Source organism: Hippopotamus amphibius, chromosome 12 (assembly GCF_030028045.1).
Source record: "Hippopotamus amphibius kiboko isolate mHipAmp2 chromosome 12, mHipAmp2.hap2, whole genome shotgun sequence".
In the NCBI taxonomy this organism is placed as follows: Eukaryota; Metazoa; Chordata; class Mammalia; order Artiodactyla; family Hippopotamidae; genus Hippopotamus; species Hippopotamus amphibius.
This window is the reverse complement of record NC_080197.1, coordinates 81,631,023-81,651,046: the sequence shown is the minus strand read 5'-3', so window position 1 is coordinate 81,651,046 and position 20,024 is coordinate 81,631,023. Positions and strand designations below refer to the sequence as shown.

General features: G+C 50.3%; 1 protein-coding gene across 4 annotated transcripts in view; it reads left to right on the top strand.

Annotated features, from left to right (window-relative positions):
* The window catches only part of MICAL3 (microtubule associated monooxygenase, calponin and LIM domain containing 3), a 162,273-nt gene that overhangs the window by 78,210 nt on the left and 64,039 nt on the right, over positions 1 to 20,024 (top strand). The window contains exons 10-22 of one of the 4 annotated variants that reach the window (XM_057703526.1): positions 121 to 247; positions 1,100 to 1,196; positions 3,854 to 4,001; positions 5,965 to 6,161; positions 7,531 to 7,643; positions 7,732 to 7,794; positions 8,220 to 8,393; positions 9,729 to 9,812; positions 12,670 to 12,768; positions 14,478 to 14,534; positions 16,588 to 16,695; positions 19,001 to 19,108; positions 19,565 to 19,751. In XM_057703526.1, coding sequence (XP_057559509.1) covers positions 121 to 247; positions 1,100 to 1,196; positions 3,854 to 4,001; positions 5,965 to 6,161; positions 7,531 to 7,643; positions 7,732 to 7,794; positions 8,220 to 8,393; positions 9,729 to 9,812; positions 12,670 to 12,768; positions 14,478 to 14,534; positions 16,588 to 16,695; positions 19,001 to 19,108; positions 19,565 to 19,751 — 1,562 coding nt within the window. Of the gene's footprint in view, positions 1 to 120; positions 248 to 471; positions 680 to 1,099; positions 1,197 to 3,853; positions 4,002 to 5,964; positions 6,162 to 7,530; positions 7,644 to 7,731; positions 7,795 to 8,219; positions 8,394 to 9,728; positions 9,813 to 12,669; positions 12,769 to 14,477; positions 14,535 to 16,587; positions 16,696 to 19,000; positions 19,109 to 19,564; positions 19,752 to 20,024 lie in introns of those variants that run through there. The other 3 variants (XM_057703522.1, XM_057703524.1, XM_057703525.1) reach the window with 3 other exon arrangements.

The window sequence follows — 20,024 nt, the reverse complement described above, 5'->3', positions numbered from 1 at the left end:
CTGTCAAGGAGGAGGATTTGTCCTGCCCTGGACTGTCAAAAAATAGAAATATTATCAAAGGAGAGGGAGGTATTTCTGGTGCTGTCACTGCTCTGAGCGTATTGTTGTTCGTTGCTGCAGGGAAAGCATTTATAGGTTGCTGCCTCAGACCACCCCTGAGAACGTGAGCAAGAACTTCAGCCAGTACAGCATAGACCCAGTCACCAGATACCCCAACATTAACGTCAGCTTCCTCCGGCCAAGCCAGGTAAGTGCCCCTGGCCAGTCATCCACGTCCCGGCCACTGTCAGGACCAGTCAGACCCTGTGAATACAAGCGTGCACAATATCCCTTCAAAACCCAAGTTGGCTGAAGGAGGCATTTTCCATCAGCAGACTGAGCAGCTAGGGCAGCAGGTTATATGGTGATGGGAGGGCTCCACTCCTGGTTCCTGTGGGTGGTGCAGGTACACAGCCCTCGTTCTCTGGTCAGGACGTGCAGCAAGCACCTGCGTCACTGCCACCAGTCACCGTGACCCGGGGGCCGCTCACCTTCCCTGAACTTGTCTCCTCATCTGTACCATGGAGATCATCATCCCTGCGTCTCCTGGGATCGTTGTGCGGGCAGACAGGACAGGTCACTCGAGAGGACATGGAAAGATAAGACCTTCTGCAAGTAAAAGATACTATTGGCCAACTCAGTACGTCTAAAGCCTTGTTACTGCACTGACAGTGACATGTTACAAAGCATAATAATCCCAAAGAGCCCAACAGTGTTGAGAAAGCAGCCCAGTCAACGTGTTTGCCTGTTCTAGAGTAATTTTTTATTCACCTTACATCTAGGCCTCTGTGTTTGCGGGTGAAACCCGTTGTCACTGGGCAGCAGTAATGGCCCGGCAGAGACTATGTGAGGACCCTCTGTGGCTGAGTGTCTCTTAGCACAAGTTCTTACATACATTTGTATCTACGTGACCCACCACATCCCAGAAAGGATAAGGTCGGCGTTATACCTTCTGACTACACTTTGCCCAATCTTTCACCTCAGTCATTCTGCTCTCAGGTGGGAATTTGTTACTTGGTGTGTGATTTTCCTTCTTTACAACTTGTAAACTTCCTGCCAGGTGCGTCATCTGTATGATACTGGAGAAACAAAAGATATTCATCTGGAGATGGAGAACCTCGTGAATTCCCGAACTACCCCAAAGTTGGCCCGCAATGGTGAGTCCTGGTGATGGCCATCAGCCGTTGAGAGCCTTCTGTGTAGTTGGCTGAATTGCTGGTGTGCAAAGTACTGGGTCAGGCCGTGGTTCTTACCCGGAGGTGATTTTTGTCTCTAGGGGACATTTGGTTGTGGCTGGAGACATTTTTGGTTGTCAGGACTGGAGGGGGTGCTACTGCTCTGCCCCCTGTGGTATACAAGTCAGCCCCACAGCGAGGAATTACCTGCCAAAAATAGCAGTACTGTCAAGGCTGGGGAACCTGGTCTAAGGTGTCACGAGGGTGTAAAGAGAAATCAGATGCTGCACTGTTGCGGGGGATGGGGGTGGCGCTTGCGAGCACACATGCCAACCAAGGTTGGGAGAAGGCTTTAGGGAAGAAGCAGTGGCCATGTAGCTGAGGACCACGACATTGCAGAACACAGTAATGGTGGAGAGCCCATGCTATGCTTTGAGTGTGGTCAGGCACCTGAAGAGTTCTTTAAAAAGAGAGTGACTGGGACTTCCCTGGTGGTCCAGTGGTAAAGTATCCACCTTCTACTGCAGGGGGCATGGGTTCAATCTCTGGTTGGGGAACTAAGATCCCACATGCCAAGGGGCAACTAAGACTAAGCCCATGCACCACAACTACTGAGCTCGCATGCCTCAACTAGAGAGCCCACTTACCGCAAACTACAGAGTCCATGTGCTCTGGAGCCCACACGCCACAACTAGAGAAGAAAAAACCTGCATGCCCCAACTAGAGAGAAGCCCATGCACTGCAACCAAGACCTGATGCAACCAAAATAAATTAAAAAAAAAAAAAGAGAGAATGACTGGCCAGCTGCAGGTGAGCTGGGATAGAGAAGGGCACATGGGGTAGGGCAGGTAGTTAGAGGTGTGTCTGTGGTTAGGCTGGCCGGCCTGGTGTTGATGCCGCAGATGAGAAGGGAGACCATGTCCAGTCCAGCTGTGCCCGTCCGTGAAGTGTGTGGCTGGACAGCATACTTAGTATCTCTGAACGTGGGTTTCCACGTCTGAAGTGGGGGCTCACCATCCCCACCTTCCGCTGGCTGTGGGGACTCAGGGATGTGTTGGGGTGTTCACTGCAGCCCCTGGCTTACAGCGGGGCATCAGGAATGGCCACTGAGAGTATTAAGGAGCCAGAAACACTGGCAGAGTTTGCACAAGCACGTGGGACGGAGAAGGCTTGAATTTGACGTACTGTTGGGATATCAAGGCAGATGTGACCACCAGCAGGCAGCTGGAAACATTTTCATCTTCCTCCACTAGGGTGTCATCTCCTTAGAAGCAGAAAGTGTGTTATTTATTTATTTATTTATTTTTTAAGGCTGCGCTGCGGGGCTTGTAGGACCTTAGATCCCCGACCAGGGATTGAACCTGAGCCCTTTGCAGTGAGAGCGTGGAGTCCTAACCACTGGACCACCAGGGAATTCCCTAGAGAGTGCGTCTTTATTCACTGTTAATCTAGAGCCTGGAATGTTGAAGTTGTCCCAATACATATTGGATTGATGGATACACAGACTTGGGAACTACCTGAATAAAGTTAATTTCTGAAGCCAAGAGAGTTACGATGGTGACACTGGCAGTGGTTCTCTGTGTCATTTCAGGGTACATTTTCCCTGAAAGACTTAAATGAAACAGGATTTTTAGATATGCAGTTTTTTATCTTGTGTTGACAAATCACTAAATGGCTTAGTACAAGGTTAAATATTTTCAGCTGCCTAAGGAAAGGAACAGACTTTCTTAGACATGCATAAGAGTTCACAGATTCTTCTGAATGCTCTGTATCATTCTTCTAAGTGCTCTTCTGATGTGATTATGAAAAATAGATTTTTATAAAGGCTCTGCGTGTTTTAAAAGACACATCAGTGATTGGAAAACATCCCAGTATACGCCTATGTGTTGAGTTTTTCAAGACATGACTCCTTGTCATACTGAGTGTCAAACCCGGCCTGGTCTGTAGTCTTTGGCCTTGCCTGTGTGGTCCTGCAAAGTTTCTTCACTTTCAAATTGCTCAGCACATTGGAAAGTGTAAGAGCAAGTATTTAATGTGCTGCTAGGTGGAATGGAACCTTTTTTTTGGGGTCCTCCCAGTGTTACTTTGAAGAGAAGGCGTTTCCTCTGTCAGCTGCCAGACAGCTCTCCAGGGAGATCTTAGAGACAGCTCAGCAGATGGCACCGTTCCCTCTAAGTCCCTGTCCTGGAGAGTGGCTGGAACCCTGGGCTTCAGCGTGAGTGGGTCCAGATCACCCACTTGTGATCTGTCATTCTGTTGGGAGCAAGGATGTTGACCTCAGAGTCTGGATAAGTTGGTAGTTTTTTGTCTACCTAAAATTCCACAGGACTTCCCTGGCGGTCCAGTGGTTAGGACTCTGTGCTTTTACTGGTATGGCCCATGTTCGATCCCTGGTTGGGGAACTAAGATCCCACGAGCCATGCCGTGCAGCCATAATAATAATAATAATAATAATAATAATAATAACAATAAAATTAAATTCCACTATTGTGATACCAGTTAAATAGCTTCTTCCTTTTGAAAACCAGTGATGACTGTTTCGTCCCTGCCTTCATTGATTTTTCAAACTGGTTATGTGGATTCTTTGTCAAAGCTACCAGGTGACCACACTTCCAATAATAACATTGTTGTTGTTGTAGAGTCTGTGGCTCGCTCCAGCAAGCTGCTGGGTTGGTGCCAGCGGCAGACAGATGGCTATGCCGGGGTGAACGTGACAGACCTCACCATGTCATGGAAGAGTGGCCTGGCCCTGTGTGCGATCATCCACAGATACCGCCCTGATCTGATGTGAGTCAGACTCTGTGTCCTCTGTATTCCCTCCGGAACCCCGAGTACCCTGCTGCCAAGTGGCCAGATTCTGTACCTTTTTCTAGAATGTGATACATAGTAAGATACTTCCTCTGGAGGTCAGTGACTGATTTTGATTCGGTTATATTTAAAGCTGTGTCTGTCGAGCATTATGTATCTTGACCCAGGAATGATTAGCTGTTTGTAAAATCTCAGCACTCAGAAGGTGGGAAACTGGTTATAGCACCCCCTGAGCCTATTAACATCACACGAAGGAAAACTGTGTTTCTTGGCCCCAGGCTGAGCTCTGCATTCAGCCAGCTCTCTGTCCAGTGCTGCTGGTCCTGAGAAAAGCCTGGCTGGAGCGTGGGCTGAAGGTACGTGTGTCACTACCAGCAAAAGCACTTCCTCCGGTCACCGGGGCTTATCGGCATTATCTCTTGTCTCTTGCACTTTTTGCAAGCGTGTTCTGTCAAGCCCTTGACAATCAGGTGGCCTTACCCACCTGTGCAGTAACATTTCCTCTTTCGACCATACTGTACTCACCTAAATGCAACAGGACAACCCAGGTCAGCTGTGGTGACTGGTGCACCCAGATTCCCCCGTAGGCATCCATTACCATGGAAGCCAAACAAGAAGATTCAGAAATGAGAAGAGCATGTGGAATTATTTTGGCTGTCTGTCCTTTCATCATTAGGTTGACTTACAGGCCCATTTTTGTGTGTTTATTTTGTTTTAATGATTACTTAAGGAGTCCTGAAAGACCTAGTTCCTATTTATGTTAATAAAATAAAAACAGCCTCGCCTAGTGTGTAGGAGTGGGGATTTCTGATTTGCTTGGATAAAGATAAGTGGCCTCTGGAGCCCCTGTCCCTTAGCTCATTCAGAGGCTGGTAAAAAGTAAGTGGAAGTAGGGCTTATTCACCGCTCTGGTGGGGGCAGGGGAGGCTTGAGATGTGGTGAATAGCACATAAGCGCTCAGGGGAAGGCCCAGGCGAGTCAGTTCTAGTCCAGAGGGAGGGCAAGAGAGAAAGGATGAGGGCGGAAGTACCTGAAGGGAACCTGGGTGGGGGTGGGGGACACTCCTGTGGGAATGGACCGAAGGCTGCCTGAGGGCCCGGGGATTTCCTCCTAATGGCACACACAGCCCTGAGTAGCTAGCTCATTTGGCACTGTTTAGGCTGCAGTGACTTCGCTCAGGATGAGGCCTCCATAGTGTAATAGGCTTCATGTACAGAGTAAAGGAATTTAAAAAATGAAAAACGATTATAGAGTCAGTAGGTTAACACAAAATAAGGCCTGCCCAGTTAATCTGAAATCACCTAAAGAAGGGTGCTATCAGTCTCTTCTTGACTGACTAGCAAGAAGCCTAAAACCCAGTGGGAAAGTTTGTTAATCTAAATACTTAGGAAAACTCAGGATATTTAGCAATGGAAAAATCTTTTGAGGAAAGTTTTGGAATTTCCCTTTGAGTAGAAGGCAGAGTAAGATTCACTAGCACTGGCTTAGTACATAAACAGCTTGTTAGTGCCGAAGGACCCAGGGTGATGGATCCGGGCCTTTAGACACAACTAGATCCAAGCAGAACCTTTATCGTTAATGAGCGTGAGTCTGGCACATGCTGACCGCGTGCAGGGCGCAGGAGAAACGTAACAAAAACAGCTCTTTCTCCTGAGCTCACCTGTTAGTAAGAAATTTATGTTGCTGGAAAAATGTTATATTTTCCAACTTTTCCCCTCTTTTATGGGTAGATCTTTAATCCTTTCTTTTCCTTGAGGATGATTTGCATTTTGTGAGTAAAAGGAAGGAGATGGGGAAGTGAAGGTTTGCTCTCTGATTTCAGTGAGGCCTGCACCCTGGATTTTAGCCAAAAGACCAAGAAGTGATGACTCCATGATATCATGTTTTCTGGTCTGAGGACAAGCAGCCCATTTTGACACGTTTTCCTCATCCTGTTTCCCAGAGATTTCGATTCTTTGGATGAGCAAAGTGTGGAGAAGAATAACCAGCTGGCCTTCGATGTTGCTGAGAAGGAGCTGGGCATCTCTCCCATCATGACAGGCAGAGAGATGGCCTCGGTCGGGGAGCCGGACAAGCTGTCCATGGTGATGTACCTGACCCAGTTCTACGAGATGTTCAGGGATTCTCTCCCCTCCCGAGGTAAGGGCCCACGGGGACGCTGCCCTGCGGCTCCCCTGCCTACCCCCCAACCCCATCCCTGCCCCGCTCTCCTCCTTCCAGCTGACTCGCTTCTCTGCGGTGTTCTCAGCCCTTCGTTCGGACCCAGGTCATGCTCGGCAGATGTGGAGGCTGTGAGCATTCCCATCCAGAACCTTCTCCTTGACTCCACCACCCTGTTCCCTTTCTCCCAGAACCAGCCTTTTTGAAAAGGTGCTTTTGCTGTGGCCTAGACTTCTTCACTGCCTAATCTTTGTAACGCTTTGTAGCCTGGTCTCTGTTTTTCCTGCTCTGCCAAAATTGTTGTCCGTGGTCGTGAAGAATCACCAAATGCGTATTCCTCCCTCCTTTGCCTCCTCTCGGGCACTCAGCTGCTCTGCATTGTTCAGCATTCGGAACAATGTCCTTTCTCTTGAAATTCTCTCTTCCTCTTGGCTTCTGTTATCCCAGACTACACTTGCCTCGTTCTCTTGCTTCTGTAACTGTTCCTTCTCTGGCTTCTCTTTCTTCTCCTACCTTTCAGTGTTTCCAAAAATCTTCCCTTGGCGCTCAGGCTGTCAGAACACAGACTGAGTAAGCATCATAATGCTTGCTAGTGTTGGCCATGGTACCTGACCTGCTTTACATCCCATTGCCTCCACCTGTCACTAAACTTCCCTGTGCCTCAGTTTCCCTGTCTGTAAGATGGGGATAACATGTGTATGATTAGATTGTGATATGCTAAGAAGAGTGTTTGGTGAATGGAAGCACTTAAATAAATGTTAGCAATGTATTATTAGTTTCAATTATTATTTCGACATTATTGTTGTGGTTAATAAAACATTGGAATCCACATAGTTTAGGTACCATTCTCCAGTGTCTTCTAGCCCATGTACTTGTAGACGTCTGTGGCTTATAGCAGAAATGCACAACTCTTTAACATCATATGCCCATTCAGGGAGAGCCCTGCCTTTGTGTGTAGCTGCGTGCAGGTGTCTGTATACCCGTAGAACCCATGCCCAAGTCCCATCTTCTCCCGCCATGTCCCTCCCTTTCTCTCTTTGCCTGGAATTTCCATCTCAGAGTGAGGCTTTGGCACTCGGCTGTAACCAGCAAGCATAGGCAGATTGCAGCCTCTGAAAAGCAAAAGTGGAGGTTTTTGTAGCTGAAGTGGATTGGGGCAAGTGTTGGTTTTGTTTGTGTGGATGGAGGAGAGAAGGCCCAGTGTCCAGGCCTTCATGTACATTTTCTCTGTTGCATTCCTGCTGGGTTCAGAGAGCACGAACCCTCAGAGCTTCCTAAGGTTCTGAGAGCATACTGTGAGGAGGCGCCCTCAGGGCTGTTCTTGGACACTGCTGGTTTCTGTCCACAGATGCCTTGGACCTGAATGCTGAGGAGAGGGCCGTCCTGGTAGCCAGCACCAAATCCCCCATCTCCTTCCTGAGCAAGCTTGGGCAGACCATTTCTCGAAAGCGCTCTCCCAAGGTAAGTGGAAGGGTTTTTCCTCCAGCTGCAGAACTAATGACGAAGTGCAGGACTAGAGGAATGCAGTTTCCCTCTGCTCTTGGTGCAGGACAAAAAGGAAAAGGACTTGGATGGTGCTGGGAAGAGGAGAAAGACCAGTCAGTCGGAAGAGGTGAGAAATATCTGGAATTTGTCAGAAAGATTGTACTGAATTGCCCTTCTTGGCTTAAACACTTAATTCTCTAATTAGTATTGCTAGATCTTTTCAGTTCACCCTTTGTGAGAATTGTTGTGCACAGATGCTTTCTGTGGCCTTTTGCGTTTGTTTACTTTTTTGGAGCGCATCCAGGGAACATACACGTGTGCACTGGGCCTTCCTATGCCTTTGGAATCCCACACATGGCGAAGGGCAGCGGCTTTCCTGGGATGTGACCACACTAACCAAAGCCTGAGTACCTCTTCATACTGCCCAAGGCCATCTTTAGGCCATCGCTAAGCTCAACCTAAAGGAAAGACCAGTCTATGTGTCAGACCCTTGGGGGATGGGGGCGGGGTCTCCTCTAACACAGGCCGGCTCTCTGGGCTCATGTTCATCAGGAGGACGCACCCCGCGGCTACAGAGGAGGAAGGCCCACGCTGGTGAGCACGCTGACTGACCGGAGGCTGGATGTGGCCCTTGGCAACCAGAACAAAGTGAAGTACATGGCAACCCAGCTGCTGGCCAAGTTTGAGGAGAACGCGCCCCCACAGTCCACGAGCGTGAGGAGACAGGTAAACCTGCACACACCCTGCCCGCCCAGACCTGGGCTGCCATAGAGGAAGGCAGTTAGTGAGTGAGACAGGGAACATCCCAGACCCGAGGGCTTAGTGCTCGAGACTGGTGTCTGCGTGGGGCAGGGATGAGGGTTGCTGTCCTCACCAGTCAGGCCCACCCTGGGACCTTTAAAATGGGGTGTCCAAACCTCTGTACGTAGGTGCATGTTCACATATATACATACATACATAAGTAATAGAAGAAGTACCTGCTTGTTGAGGAAAATGCTGAAAAGTATAATTAAGGCCCCTAAAATTCTGTTAATGTTTTGCCATGTTTCTTTCTGGTCTTTTTTTAGTGCGTTCTTGTTTTCATAGGTGAGGTCATTCTTAACATACACTTCCCTATTTTGCTTTCTTCATGTAACTTTGGGCATATTTCCATGTTCCAAGCTCTTTACAAGCCTCTTCCAAAGCGTGTGCTCCATGCTTTTCTTAACTCTTCCTCTGGTGCTGGATGTTTAGTTGTTTCTCATCTTTGATCATAAGCACAGAGGTAGACACTCTTGTTGTAAAGCTTCCTTTGTGTGTTGCAGATTGTTTTCCTAGACTGTCCTTGAACTAGGTCAAGAGTATAAGTGTTGTAAAGATTCTCTGTGGACACTAACCTCACTCCCACGAGTCCTGATGAGGGCTGGACTGCCATGTCTGTTAGGTCTCGTTTCTCCTCTTGCTTGTCTAAAAGTCATTAAGGTTTCTCACAAGAGGAGGTGCTGGCATTGTGAGATCCACACTGAAAGTTTCTTCTAAAACTCCTGGTGTGGAGAGCGCATCTCCTTTTCATCTTCTCCATGCCTGTCAGCTCTTGTACCTGTGGACTGGGTGCCGGGCCCACCGTCACTAATGTCTTCTTGCATTTACTGCTGGGTTAGATTCGAGGTCCACAGAGAATGTACAGGCTTGACTGTGAATGTGAGAGGCTGTTGGGTGGCTCGGGAAGGCTGGGGTGCTCTTCACTAGAGGAAGTTTGCCCCCACTCATTTTGAGTGGAAAGATTCATTTTCTGAACCAGAATTAGTAGTTTTGGCTCAGAGTGAGCTTGGGAAAAGGGTAATCAGGATTACAGCTTCTGTTTTTCTTTCGCATTTGGTTTTGCCCAAGTTGAGGGGGGGAGGGTGGGTATTTTCCTTTGTAAGTGTAACTTTCTAGAACTAATTCTACACATTCCTCCTTCAGTTCTTAGATGTGTGTCTATCCTCCGTGAGAACCAGTTTTGTGTTTGTTACCTTAATGTATTTTCTTTTTTTGTCTCCATGTCCTGTCCCCTACCCATACTTGACCTGTGTGTCACAGCCGACACAAGAGCGTGGGCTCAGCCAGCCGTCCTGCTGCCTGCCCGAGCAGGGTCGCCCTGCTCCTGTCCCCCAGTGGAAACAGGTAAAGGCACTGCCCAGGGACCAGAGTGGGTGCTGGCCCTTCCCACCCATTCCTCCTCTGGGCCAACCGGGTGGAAGCCTGCACTGTAGAACCCTAGGTCACGAGGGTCAGAATCTCAGTGTGCATTTGAGTAGTGACTCTGGGGGAGGTTTAACAGACAGTACTGATAGTGTTACATGACTAACTTTTTTGGGATTTGGGAAACGAGTGAAAAGGGTGGGCTGTTGATTTAGTGTTCAGACTAGCTGAAGCTGTGTGGTACCTGTGTTCAGGTACCTGAGCCTTTGGAGTTTTGCTGTTATAACCTTTGTCCCAAGTTGACCTTTGGCTGACATGTGTCCATGTGACCCCTGGAGGACAGTCCTGAGTTTGTCGAACTTGGGGCTCAGGGCAGTGGGCCTTGCGTGTTAAACAGGAAAATGTTATGTAAGAAATAGTCTCAAACTGGTTTTTTTCCTTGTTTCAAACTGTGGACAAAGATGATCGTGGGCATTTTCTTGGTGCTTTGTCTACATTTAAAATATTATTTTTGGAAATTTTCACTAACGTTTCTGCAGGGTCTCCTGTAAAGCTACTTCTACGTAGTGCAGAGTGGGGCAGAAAGAAAGAGGGGCTGGCGACTGGCGGGTAATGGGAAACCTGTCACAGAGATGGGACGTCTCTGCTGTGTTCCTCCCGCATGTCAGTCGTTGGGGCGGCCAGGGTTTGCTGTCTCCTGATTTGGAATTGCTGAGGACTGGGGTTCTGAGCCATCAGGTGGGCTGACCCTGGTTCCCTCCTGTGCTAGGAGGTGCCGGGGAGTGGTGAGTTAGGTCTTAGTTGAATTTCATTTAGGGCAGGATGTTTCTTTCTAACCTTTCTTTTAATAATATGCGCATTAAGAAAGGCAGGGCCTGTGAGGCTGAGGTGGAAGCTTGGGAGCAGCGTCCAAAGTCACCATGAAGCCACAGGACCGCTCTCCCCATGCTTGGGGAGGGTAGGTCTCCTGAGAAAAACTCATTAGAAATTCACTTCTGTTTTCTTTGCTTACCCTTTGCCTGGGGTAGACCTTTGACATCTAGGTGGAAGGTATGATTTGAAGTTTAGTCTTTAGATGAGGATTGCTGAAGGGGAAGGTGAACTCTTCGCTAGATTCCCAGGTTCTTACACTAGTCATGGAGGTTGCCTGAGATGGGAGCACAGTTGGTGGGTAAAGAGGTGACTTTGAGTGACACATCCTGGAGTGGCTCTGGATGGGCCTCCCTGGAAGCCCGGGGCAGGGACCCAAGGGGCTGGCTCGGCCTCTGCCTCTGTCTCGGGGAAGACGGGCTCAGTTCCCACCGGGCGCTGGACTGCAGGGGCACCCAGAGCCCTGCTTCCCCTGTTGCTGCAGCTGCTGGGAGCCTCTAGCCTGTGCGGGTGCTGCCGAAATGCATCCAGGTGATTTGCAGTCACGGTCAGTGGAGTTGATGAGTACGTACCACCGGGCTCTCCAGGCAGAACAGACCCTTAAAGTCAAGGCTGGTCTGGGGTAGGGACACCAGACATGCTGGTTACAGGGAGCAGCAGGGTAGCTGGACACCATTAGATTCTATGTGTAGAGCAGGATTGTGATGTGCTCAGCTGTGAGAGGACCGTGATACATAGTTCTCACGTCCTCATGAGATCTGTTATGTTCACATGCGACTTATCCCCAGCGCTAAGTTGGGGATGGTGTCATGAGCCTTGCTTTGTGCATTTATCTCCTGAAAGATAGAACTTTGGAGGGCCGTGCCAGATGCCACACAAGCCCAGAGACACAGGAAGTCCAGGGGTGCGCCCTGGGCTGGCTCCTTAGCCCCCTGGGGAGTGGGGGCTGACGGCACACCTTCCTGTGACTCACTTGCTGTTTCCTTGGAAGTGGCTCCGGTTGAGGCAGGTGGGTGTGGCGAGCACAGCAGTGAGGCCGAGCTGGTCATGGTGTGGAGGAGAGTGGGGATGCCAGCTCCTTATCACCTTCCTGTGACACCATCTGGCTCTTCCCTCCCCACCCCATCCCCTTTTGATCTCAGAAATGGGCCCTGCGGGCAGAGTCTACAGTTAAGCAGCCTTGGTTTTGGCCGCAAAGGGTCAGTGGAGTGGGAGCAGACAGAGAAGCAGTTCCCTCCCGGGCTTTGCTGGGAGCCGTCCCGCACAGTAGTTCTGGACGTGGGGAAACTGAAGGATCCTCTGACACGGGAATCTGGCTGTTTCTTAAGTACTGAAGGGTTCTCTCGCTCAGAGACGGCTTCACAGGAAGTGGACACTGTGGGCAAATGATCCACTGACATTGTGTGGTGTCAGTTAGTGAAAGGTGTTAATTTTATATCCTGTTTCCTGTTCTTTCTTGTATTTCCATGGTCGCCTCCCAGAACCTTCCGAGTGTGAGTTAGGGGACTGAGCAGAGGGAAGCAGTGGCAGGACGTGAGTGTGGGTGGCCCGGGAGGTGCTGCTCTGCAGCTGCAGGTGCCCAGGAGCCCCAGCCGTGGGCAGGCAGTCGCCACGTCCTCCCGTGACGGGTAGTCTGTGTGCCCCTTCTCTCCACTTGTAACCAAGCCACTTTCTTCTACCCCCCAACTTCTCTGATAAGCCAACAAAGAAGAATATGCCCTGGCCCCTGGCATTTAGAGAGTGCTGCCGTGCAGGTCCTGACCCCGCAGCCGCTACAACTCTGGGATCTGTAAACCGTGCGCTTCTGCCCTGAGGCCACGGCAGGCAGGGACAAGCGTCTCCCTGAACGCTCCGATTTGTGCTGAGGATGGAGTGGGGGGGACGGGCCTCTGGGATGTTTCCAGAACCAACCTCAGTGTGGCCACTATTTCACCTGTGTTCTCTCTGTTTGTGTCTGTTGGTGTAAAAGCGACGGGGAAAGGAGTGTTCTCGGACCTGCCCCAAAAAAGTGATCACACTCTCTCCTCCCCCTACTCCGCCCCCTTGTCGGGCACGTGGCGGCCAGCAGGTGACCCCCCTCTGCATGCTCCGCTATCCTGTGTGCCTGCCTGCCTGCTTGGGTGGCCAGGGGAGAGACCAAGTCAGGATCCCCTCACTTCAGTGATAACCGTCGCAGAAGCGACCTTTCCCGGTGGGCCTCAGGATTGCACATCGTACGTTCAAACCCTGGGTAGTTTAATCTAGTCCTGCATCACAGGAGTACAACTGTACAGCCACACACTAAAATTTAAACTAACCTTGACCCAGATGCAAGGTCTAAAAGCCCTGGAGAGCATTTTTATATAACCCTATTGAAATCAGCCATTTTTTTCTTGCTGCCCAAGGGGGTACAGTTAAGATGAACTTTGGGAGGCATTTCATAGGGCTTCAGTCTGTGAGTTGGGTTCCTTCTGATTTTGAGAGGCCTGCCTCTTGTTTACCCTGCTTTTGCCAACAAGGGCACCCGTCCTTTCTGTCTACCACGCTCACTCCCCAGGCAGATCACTGAGAACTGCTTCACGGCGAGTTAACCCTGCGTGCTTTGTCGCCAGCATGCTCACGTGAAGTGCGTTTATAGAATGGCTTTTTTGACTTGTGTTGTATGTCCCTATAAAGTAAAACACTGATTTTTAAAGCCAGCATCTATGGAAAGACATTTTCTCAGCTATGGGTAGCCTATTTAGAAGGTGACCCCATAATGTGTCTGATGTGCAAGGGCCCAACCTATGTCCCTGGGTCGGGATGCTGAGCCCTTGTAGGGCAGTGACCACCCTGGGTCCTGTCTCTGCCTAAGAAGCAACAGGGGGCGTTTCCTGTGAGTCGGGCAGTATTCTGAGTGCTGTTCCTGTGTTGTCTCGGCCTCTTCTCATAGTAACCCTACGAGGCAGGTCCTGTTATCCTCACCCTTTCATAGATGAGGAGACCAAGGCACAGGGTAGGGAGGCCAAGTAGTTTGTGTGAAGTCACACAGTGAGCAGTGAGCCAGGAGCTGACCCCGACTGGGTGACCCCGGAGCCCTGGCCTCACCTGCCATGGAGACCACACACTTGTGGGCTCTGGACAAGAGAGTGGCCACATTAGAACCTCTGTGTCAGTTTTTCCACTGGTGCAGGACCATACGGTGAATCCTGGGTTATCCAGAGTGTGACTAGAGGCCTTGGCCTCCCCAGCCCCACGCTCACTGTGTTAGTGGTTTCCTCAGGGCAGCGGAGGCAGCGTGGGCCTGTGTCACGGTCCTGTGTTCACCTCGCCCTTTAGTACATCATGCTTTGGTCCCAGGTTCCTGTTCAGGGCCCACTTCCCACCACGGGGTTTCCTGTGGACTGCCGTCACAGTCATTTACTCTAGCCAGTTTCCATCTCCCCACCTTTCCTTTCTGATGTCTTGTTGTGGAAAGCTTCACCCTCTAACCTGCCTCTCCTGTTAACCTTCCACTGAATGCCTCTCATCGTGTGCCATTGTGTGAAAGAAATGTGTTTGTTCCACCTTTGTACTAACCGTAGTTCTTTATTTACCCACGTAGCTGACCTCATTGGAGGCCAGGTGGGGAAACAGCTGTGCAGAGTTGTCCTTGGGTCGTGGGGTTTGATGTAGATGGGATTGTGGTCACTTGGGGTGGGCACCAGTAGGCGGCAGCAGTTATGTGTTGGAATGAACTCTCACTTTCTGGCACTGTCACTTAGTAGGTCCAGATAGAGCATTTGGATGGAGCTTAAGTTTCTACTTTGTTGCCTACAGACATGCAGGGATCTTGATGCTGACAGCCGTGGGAAGCAGAGTCCCCACCACGAGAGGGTAAAGCATGGGATGCTGGCAGCCACACAGATGCGGCACGCTGGGGGTCGTCGGGTGGGGGGGCAGAGGGGAGGCGGGTGTAGCCCCTCTCTCTTGCTTTTTCCATACTCTGGTCACCCAGCCAAGAGCTGGAACTCTCTTCGCTGGCAGTGATGACCCATGGAAATAATATTCAGGGTGGAGCGTCCAGCCACTCAGCGTCAGACCAGATAGGAAGCCTGAGAGTTTGTGCCCCTGTGAGTGGCCCCCCCTTCCCCACGCCCAGATATGCGCCTTTGATTGCTGGGGAAGGGTCTTGGAGGTCAGTAAGCAGGAGGCACTTGCTTGGCTCTTTTCAGAGTCCAGAGTCTTGAGGTAGAAATACCAAGAAAGCCAAAGCTCCCAGGAGCCTGGGGATTTTTCAGGTATGAAGAGGACGGGGGAGGGAAGGGAGGTGACCACCAGATGTGGGATCTGTAATGAAAAGCTGTAGCTCGTCTGGTCGAGAAGCTAGAGAGGGACGACTTATCACACCTGGCCATCGTGTAATCCAATGAGTCGCAGAGATACCTGTTTTAAAACCTGCTAACTTTATGAAAGTTACCCTTAAATTGATCCTTGAGTGGGTGTAGCTCTGCAGCCAGAGCGAAGAATCATCTCTAACTGTTCATTTCACACGGGCCTTTTCCCATTATTTTTGCCTCCCTTTATGCCTTTGCTCTCTGAGAAATGCCCTCATGGCTGAGCAGTAAGTCTGGTTCCCTCCTGGACCCACTAGGAAAGTAGTGGTAGAGCTGTCTTCCTACCCGTTGCCAGGCAGGAAGCAGGCCGGGGGAGGGGGAGGGGTGGCTTTCTGTGTCACCTGTGGCCTCACTGCCTGTGCCCAGCTTCTTTCTTCCTTCTTCCCAAGCTGGTTCCTCTCAAAAACACTAGGCATTTTCACTGAACAGGGCAATGCCCTCCGTTTTGGGGAATGCCTATTTGATGAGGTCCTGATGGTTCTAAATGAAACAGTGCCTCAAGGAGGAATGGAGGGAAGTCTGGTGAATGAAAGAGAGATTGGTGGGAGAAACTGATAGAAGTTGGAGCCGCAGGGCACAGAGGAGAGGTGGGATTTGGAGCTCAGGAAGCAGTAGGTTTGGCAGGAGTTTTCTTTCATTTCCCCAATGGGCTGGCCTCCACATTCTTTGGTGCATGGTTCCAGTCCAGGTACTCCTGGGGGTCACTGTTCCTGTTCCTTCCTGGACTCTCCCTCCACCGATGCCCAGTCCAGCTGTGCGCTCGCCTGCTCTCTGCTGTCTGGGGAGTTTCTCCCTGAGCCTCTGGAGCAGAGGCTGATGATACCCCCCCATCACCCCATCACACCCGAAGCTTTGAAGTTAGTGTGAGCTCAAGTAGGGGAGCTGAGGGCCAGTGGGTGACTCTTCCCTACAGCCCGCAGGTGTCTCAGCCCAAACCTGCAGGAAGCAAAATAGTTTCTGCTGGCTGAGCTCTCAGCCCCTCCTCACTCGGGAATCAGAGGGTGCCTGGCTGCTGGGCCCATGTTTGCTCCACGTGCTGCATGCGGCCTTGCAGAGGGTTAGGGGCTGGCTCCAGGGCAAGCTCGGTTTCTCTGAGCCCCACCAGGAGGAGGGGGCGCTGCTTTCCTGGCTTTTATGTAGAAAGAGCGAGCTTCGCTCGAGATCTGCTGTCTCCGTTACCTGCTTCTCATGAGAATGGCAGGGTGAGGAGCTGGTGGAGTCTTCTTCTGCCCAAGAGAAATTCCAGCTCAGGCCATGAGGGCTCAGCAGGGCACACAGAACGTGTAAGCAGAACATTGCCTCCTGGCTGGCATCACTGTGCACTGGAGAACAGGGGTGCAGACAAGGCTTTCAGGGCATGGCTGTGAGCGTGAGGCACAGTGGGGGCCTGGAATGAGCCGTTGGGGCTTCTGGAGCTAAGAGTGTTTCTTTATTGCATTTGTTATCCAGATGAAGGTTCTGAAACTGCCAAGTTCCTTATGTTCAGGGCAGCGTGTAACTTTTAATTTAATGTTTCCTTTGATTTTTTTTTTTCTCCATCTTGTATTTTATAGCCAGAACCTGAGCCTTCTCGTCGATTTTTTGTTGACCAGTGGGAGCTTTCTCTAAGCCTCCGCTCCGCCAGCCGCCCTGCCTCTCCCTCCTCTGACTCCCTCCGACAGGTAGCACGGCCCCGGGCTTGACAAAGCTGCTTCCTCTTCAGCCTCCACTCTGTTCACCCACACAAATGTCAGCCCGTCTCCTTAGGAGTCCAGCTGTGTGTGTCCGCCATGCATGTGAGATTGGTAGGCGTCCACCTGAGTTAAGGAGGCTGCTAGCTTCACGGTAGCAAGTTCTGTCCAAGTCAACCCACTTTCATTGTATTCCAACTATATCAAATAATGATAGAGCCTTTTTCAGCCATTAGCTTTTTTAACTCCAGATCTCTTCCTGTTAATGTGTTATAAAATATGAACCATAGTATAATTAAATCTCTTAAAGGGAGGGTGGATACACAGTATTCTGAGTGCCTCTTGAATTGTAATCATTTAAGGAATGAACTCTGCTATTTCCTGTGATGGAACTGATCCAGCTGTGGAGGACTTTACAGAGAGATTGCAGGGTCTTTTGCCCTTTCTATTTGTTTCCTATTCTTGGGTTGGTAGCAGACTGTGCAGAATGATGTGGTGGCCACAGTATAAGTCTAGAGATTGCTACATTTTGACTGTTTCTTAAGAGTGGGGAGAGGAAAATCATCTGCTTTTCATGCCAGAAACAAATAGAACTTGAGTCTCCACCTCTCTTAGGGGTGTGCTTGTCACTACTATCACGTCGCTGAGAACTGAAGGTGACAAGTGCCTCTGCACCAGGCATCCTGGGCTGTGCTTGCTGAGAGTGCTGGTTTCTGGTGGGAGAGCAGAGTCCTGGCTGAACATGGGGGTCCCCTGGGCTTGCTCCGTGTTCCAGCCTCAGATGTGGCATCTGGTCCACCCTCACTCGTCTGCTGCAGTTTTCTGCTCCCTGGTGTCAGCTGTTAGATGCACTGCTTGGCTTGTACCTGGGTGTCTGTCTGTTCCAGGCTTAAACTGCCCTAATGTTTCTAATCTAAAGAAGGCTTAGGTCTAAGAACCGTTAGTGTTTCTCGACCACTGATGGGTATAAGCAGTAGAATTAATGAGCAAATGGCACTTATCTTTGGAAATCTCCTTACTTTAAATTGAAAATATAATCGACTCCTTAGTTCCTGCTGAACCTTGGAGAAGCGTTTGCTTGTTTGTGGTGCTGCTGTTCTCTTATTTATGCAGGGTCAGTTCCCCTAGAGCATTGCTCTGCTCGGCCCGGGACATGCGATTGCTCGGGCCTGTGATTCTCTTAACACATGGTTTCCTGTGTTCAAACTGCTTCCTGACAGGTTGTTGGCATCTCCAGCACAACTTCTCCCGGCACATTTTGGATTTGGAATTAGAGTGGGGGGTCCTCAGACCCGGTGGGCACATGGCTGCTGAGAGGCATCTCACACACACCTGGTGTCTGGGCTGTGCGCAAGGGAGGGAGCCTGGACACAGAGTCCCTGATGGGCTGTGGGCAAGGCTTGGCCTCATTCCCTGGGGACGGGCTCAAAGCTGGGCTCCCGCAGGAAGGCTTGCCATTGAAATTTGTAGTTTTCTCCTGCCTCTTCTCCAACATTGCTAGGAAGAGGATTGAGGTAGTTGGGTATTTTTCTTTTATCTTGATTCAACCTATGAAGAAATAATCCCTCTTGGACTAGAAACACATTCTGCCTTCCTCAGCAGCCGTGCAGCCTCCTGCAGCAGCATTAGCGGTGTCCCAGTGGGTCCAGAAGGCTTGGTGTCAGGGTCTGGGGGAGCACAGAACTCTCCACAGGGAGAATGGGCAGAGAAGGTTCTTCCTGGTAAAGCCTGGAGCGTCTGGCACACAGAACGGGGGCTCTGAGCGAGGTGGTTAGTAATGAGGATGGACGTCATCCCCAGTGACACTGGGCTGGTGGCGTTTGTTACCCAGACAGGGAGTTGACCTTGCTTTCTTTCTAATGAGGAAATAACTCCCCAGGCCCTCTTTTAGACCTGGGATGTGCCGTTAAGCTGGTGCCCACTGTCTGGAGGGAGGTGTCCTCTTAGGTTTCTCCTATGTCATTTGAGTCGCTGGGTCGTAGGCCCTTCTCACTCTCGTCTGTGTGCATCCATCCTGTCGTCGCTCCTCCCCATCCCCCGCACTTGGTCCAGAGAGACGTGAGAGACCAGGTTCTCCTTCCTGAATTTCGCTGTCTCTGCAGCCATTGCTCCCGCCTGTGCTGACGCCAGTGTGTGGACACTGACACCTAGTCCCCTGCTCGTGGGCACTGTGTTGGCATGTTTGTTGCTGCACCTTGTATTCATTCAAAGATTTTTTTTTCCTGTCTTCTTAATTTATTTTTTTTTCCTTCTCATTTCCCTTCTTTCTGGTCATTTTACAATCTCCAACCAATAGAAGTATATAAAGATGTACACGGGCGGAGTGAGCTCATTGGCTGAGCAGATAGCCAATCAGCTTCAAAGGAAAGAACAGCCCAAAACCCTTCTAGACAAGAAGGAACTGGTAAGATACACTAAGGGCACTGTCTCGATAAGACAGTGCTGGTGAACAGCCTGCTTTGTTCTAAGTAGTTCAGTGACACTTGTGGCCACTATGTGCCATGTGATAATTTTTTTGAGGTTGTCTGAATTTTGTAACTGAACTTCTAGGACTGAAATCATTGTTTGGAATGTTGTGCGAACAGCATACTCAGTATCTCTAAACTGCTCTAGAGTCCAGGGGCCTGTGTCCATGGAAAACTCCGGGAACACCTTCAAATCAGAATCTGTCAAGAGAATTTGGTTTGATTGTTATGAAATTATGTAGAACAGACTTGGTGCCAAGGGCTGTGTGGGCACCTGAGGCACCAGCCTGCGCTGGTGCGAGGCTCCCATCTCCAAGCAGAACTGCTTAGTGAGGGTCGTGTACCCTGGGGAGGGGCCTGGGAGGCCTTGCCTGACTTGTGTCCCCCCTCCCCAGGGCTCCATAAAGAAGGAGTTCCCACAGAACGTGGGAGGCAGCGACACCTGCTATTTCTGTCAGAAGCGGGTCTACGTGATGGAGCGGCTGAGCGCCGAGGGCAAGTTCTTCCACCGGAGCTGCTTCAAGTGCGAGTTCTGCGCCACTACCCTGCGCCTCTCGGCCTATGCCTATGCCCTCGAGGATGGTGAGTCCACTCTGGGGGCCGCACCCAGAGGCGGGGCCTACCGCTGCGTTCTTACATAGGCGGTTTCCTTTCTGCCTGTCCTGAGCCTTCTCATCCAACCCCCAGTCTGTTTTCTCCAAGACTCTTTCCTATAAGTAAAGGAAATATATAAATAATATAAATAAATAAATGTGTTAATTTTACTGTTATTTATGATAATACAAATAATACAAATATATAAATAACCTCAGAGGCACCAGGCTGTATCGTAGATGACTCAGTGACTATGATAAT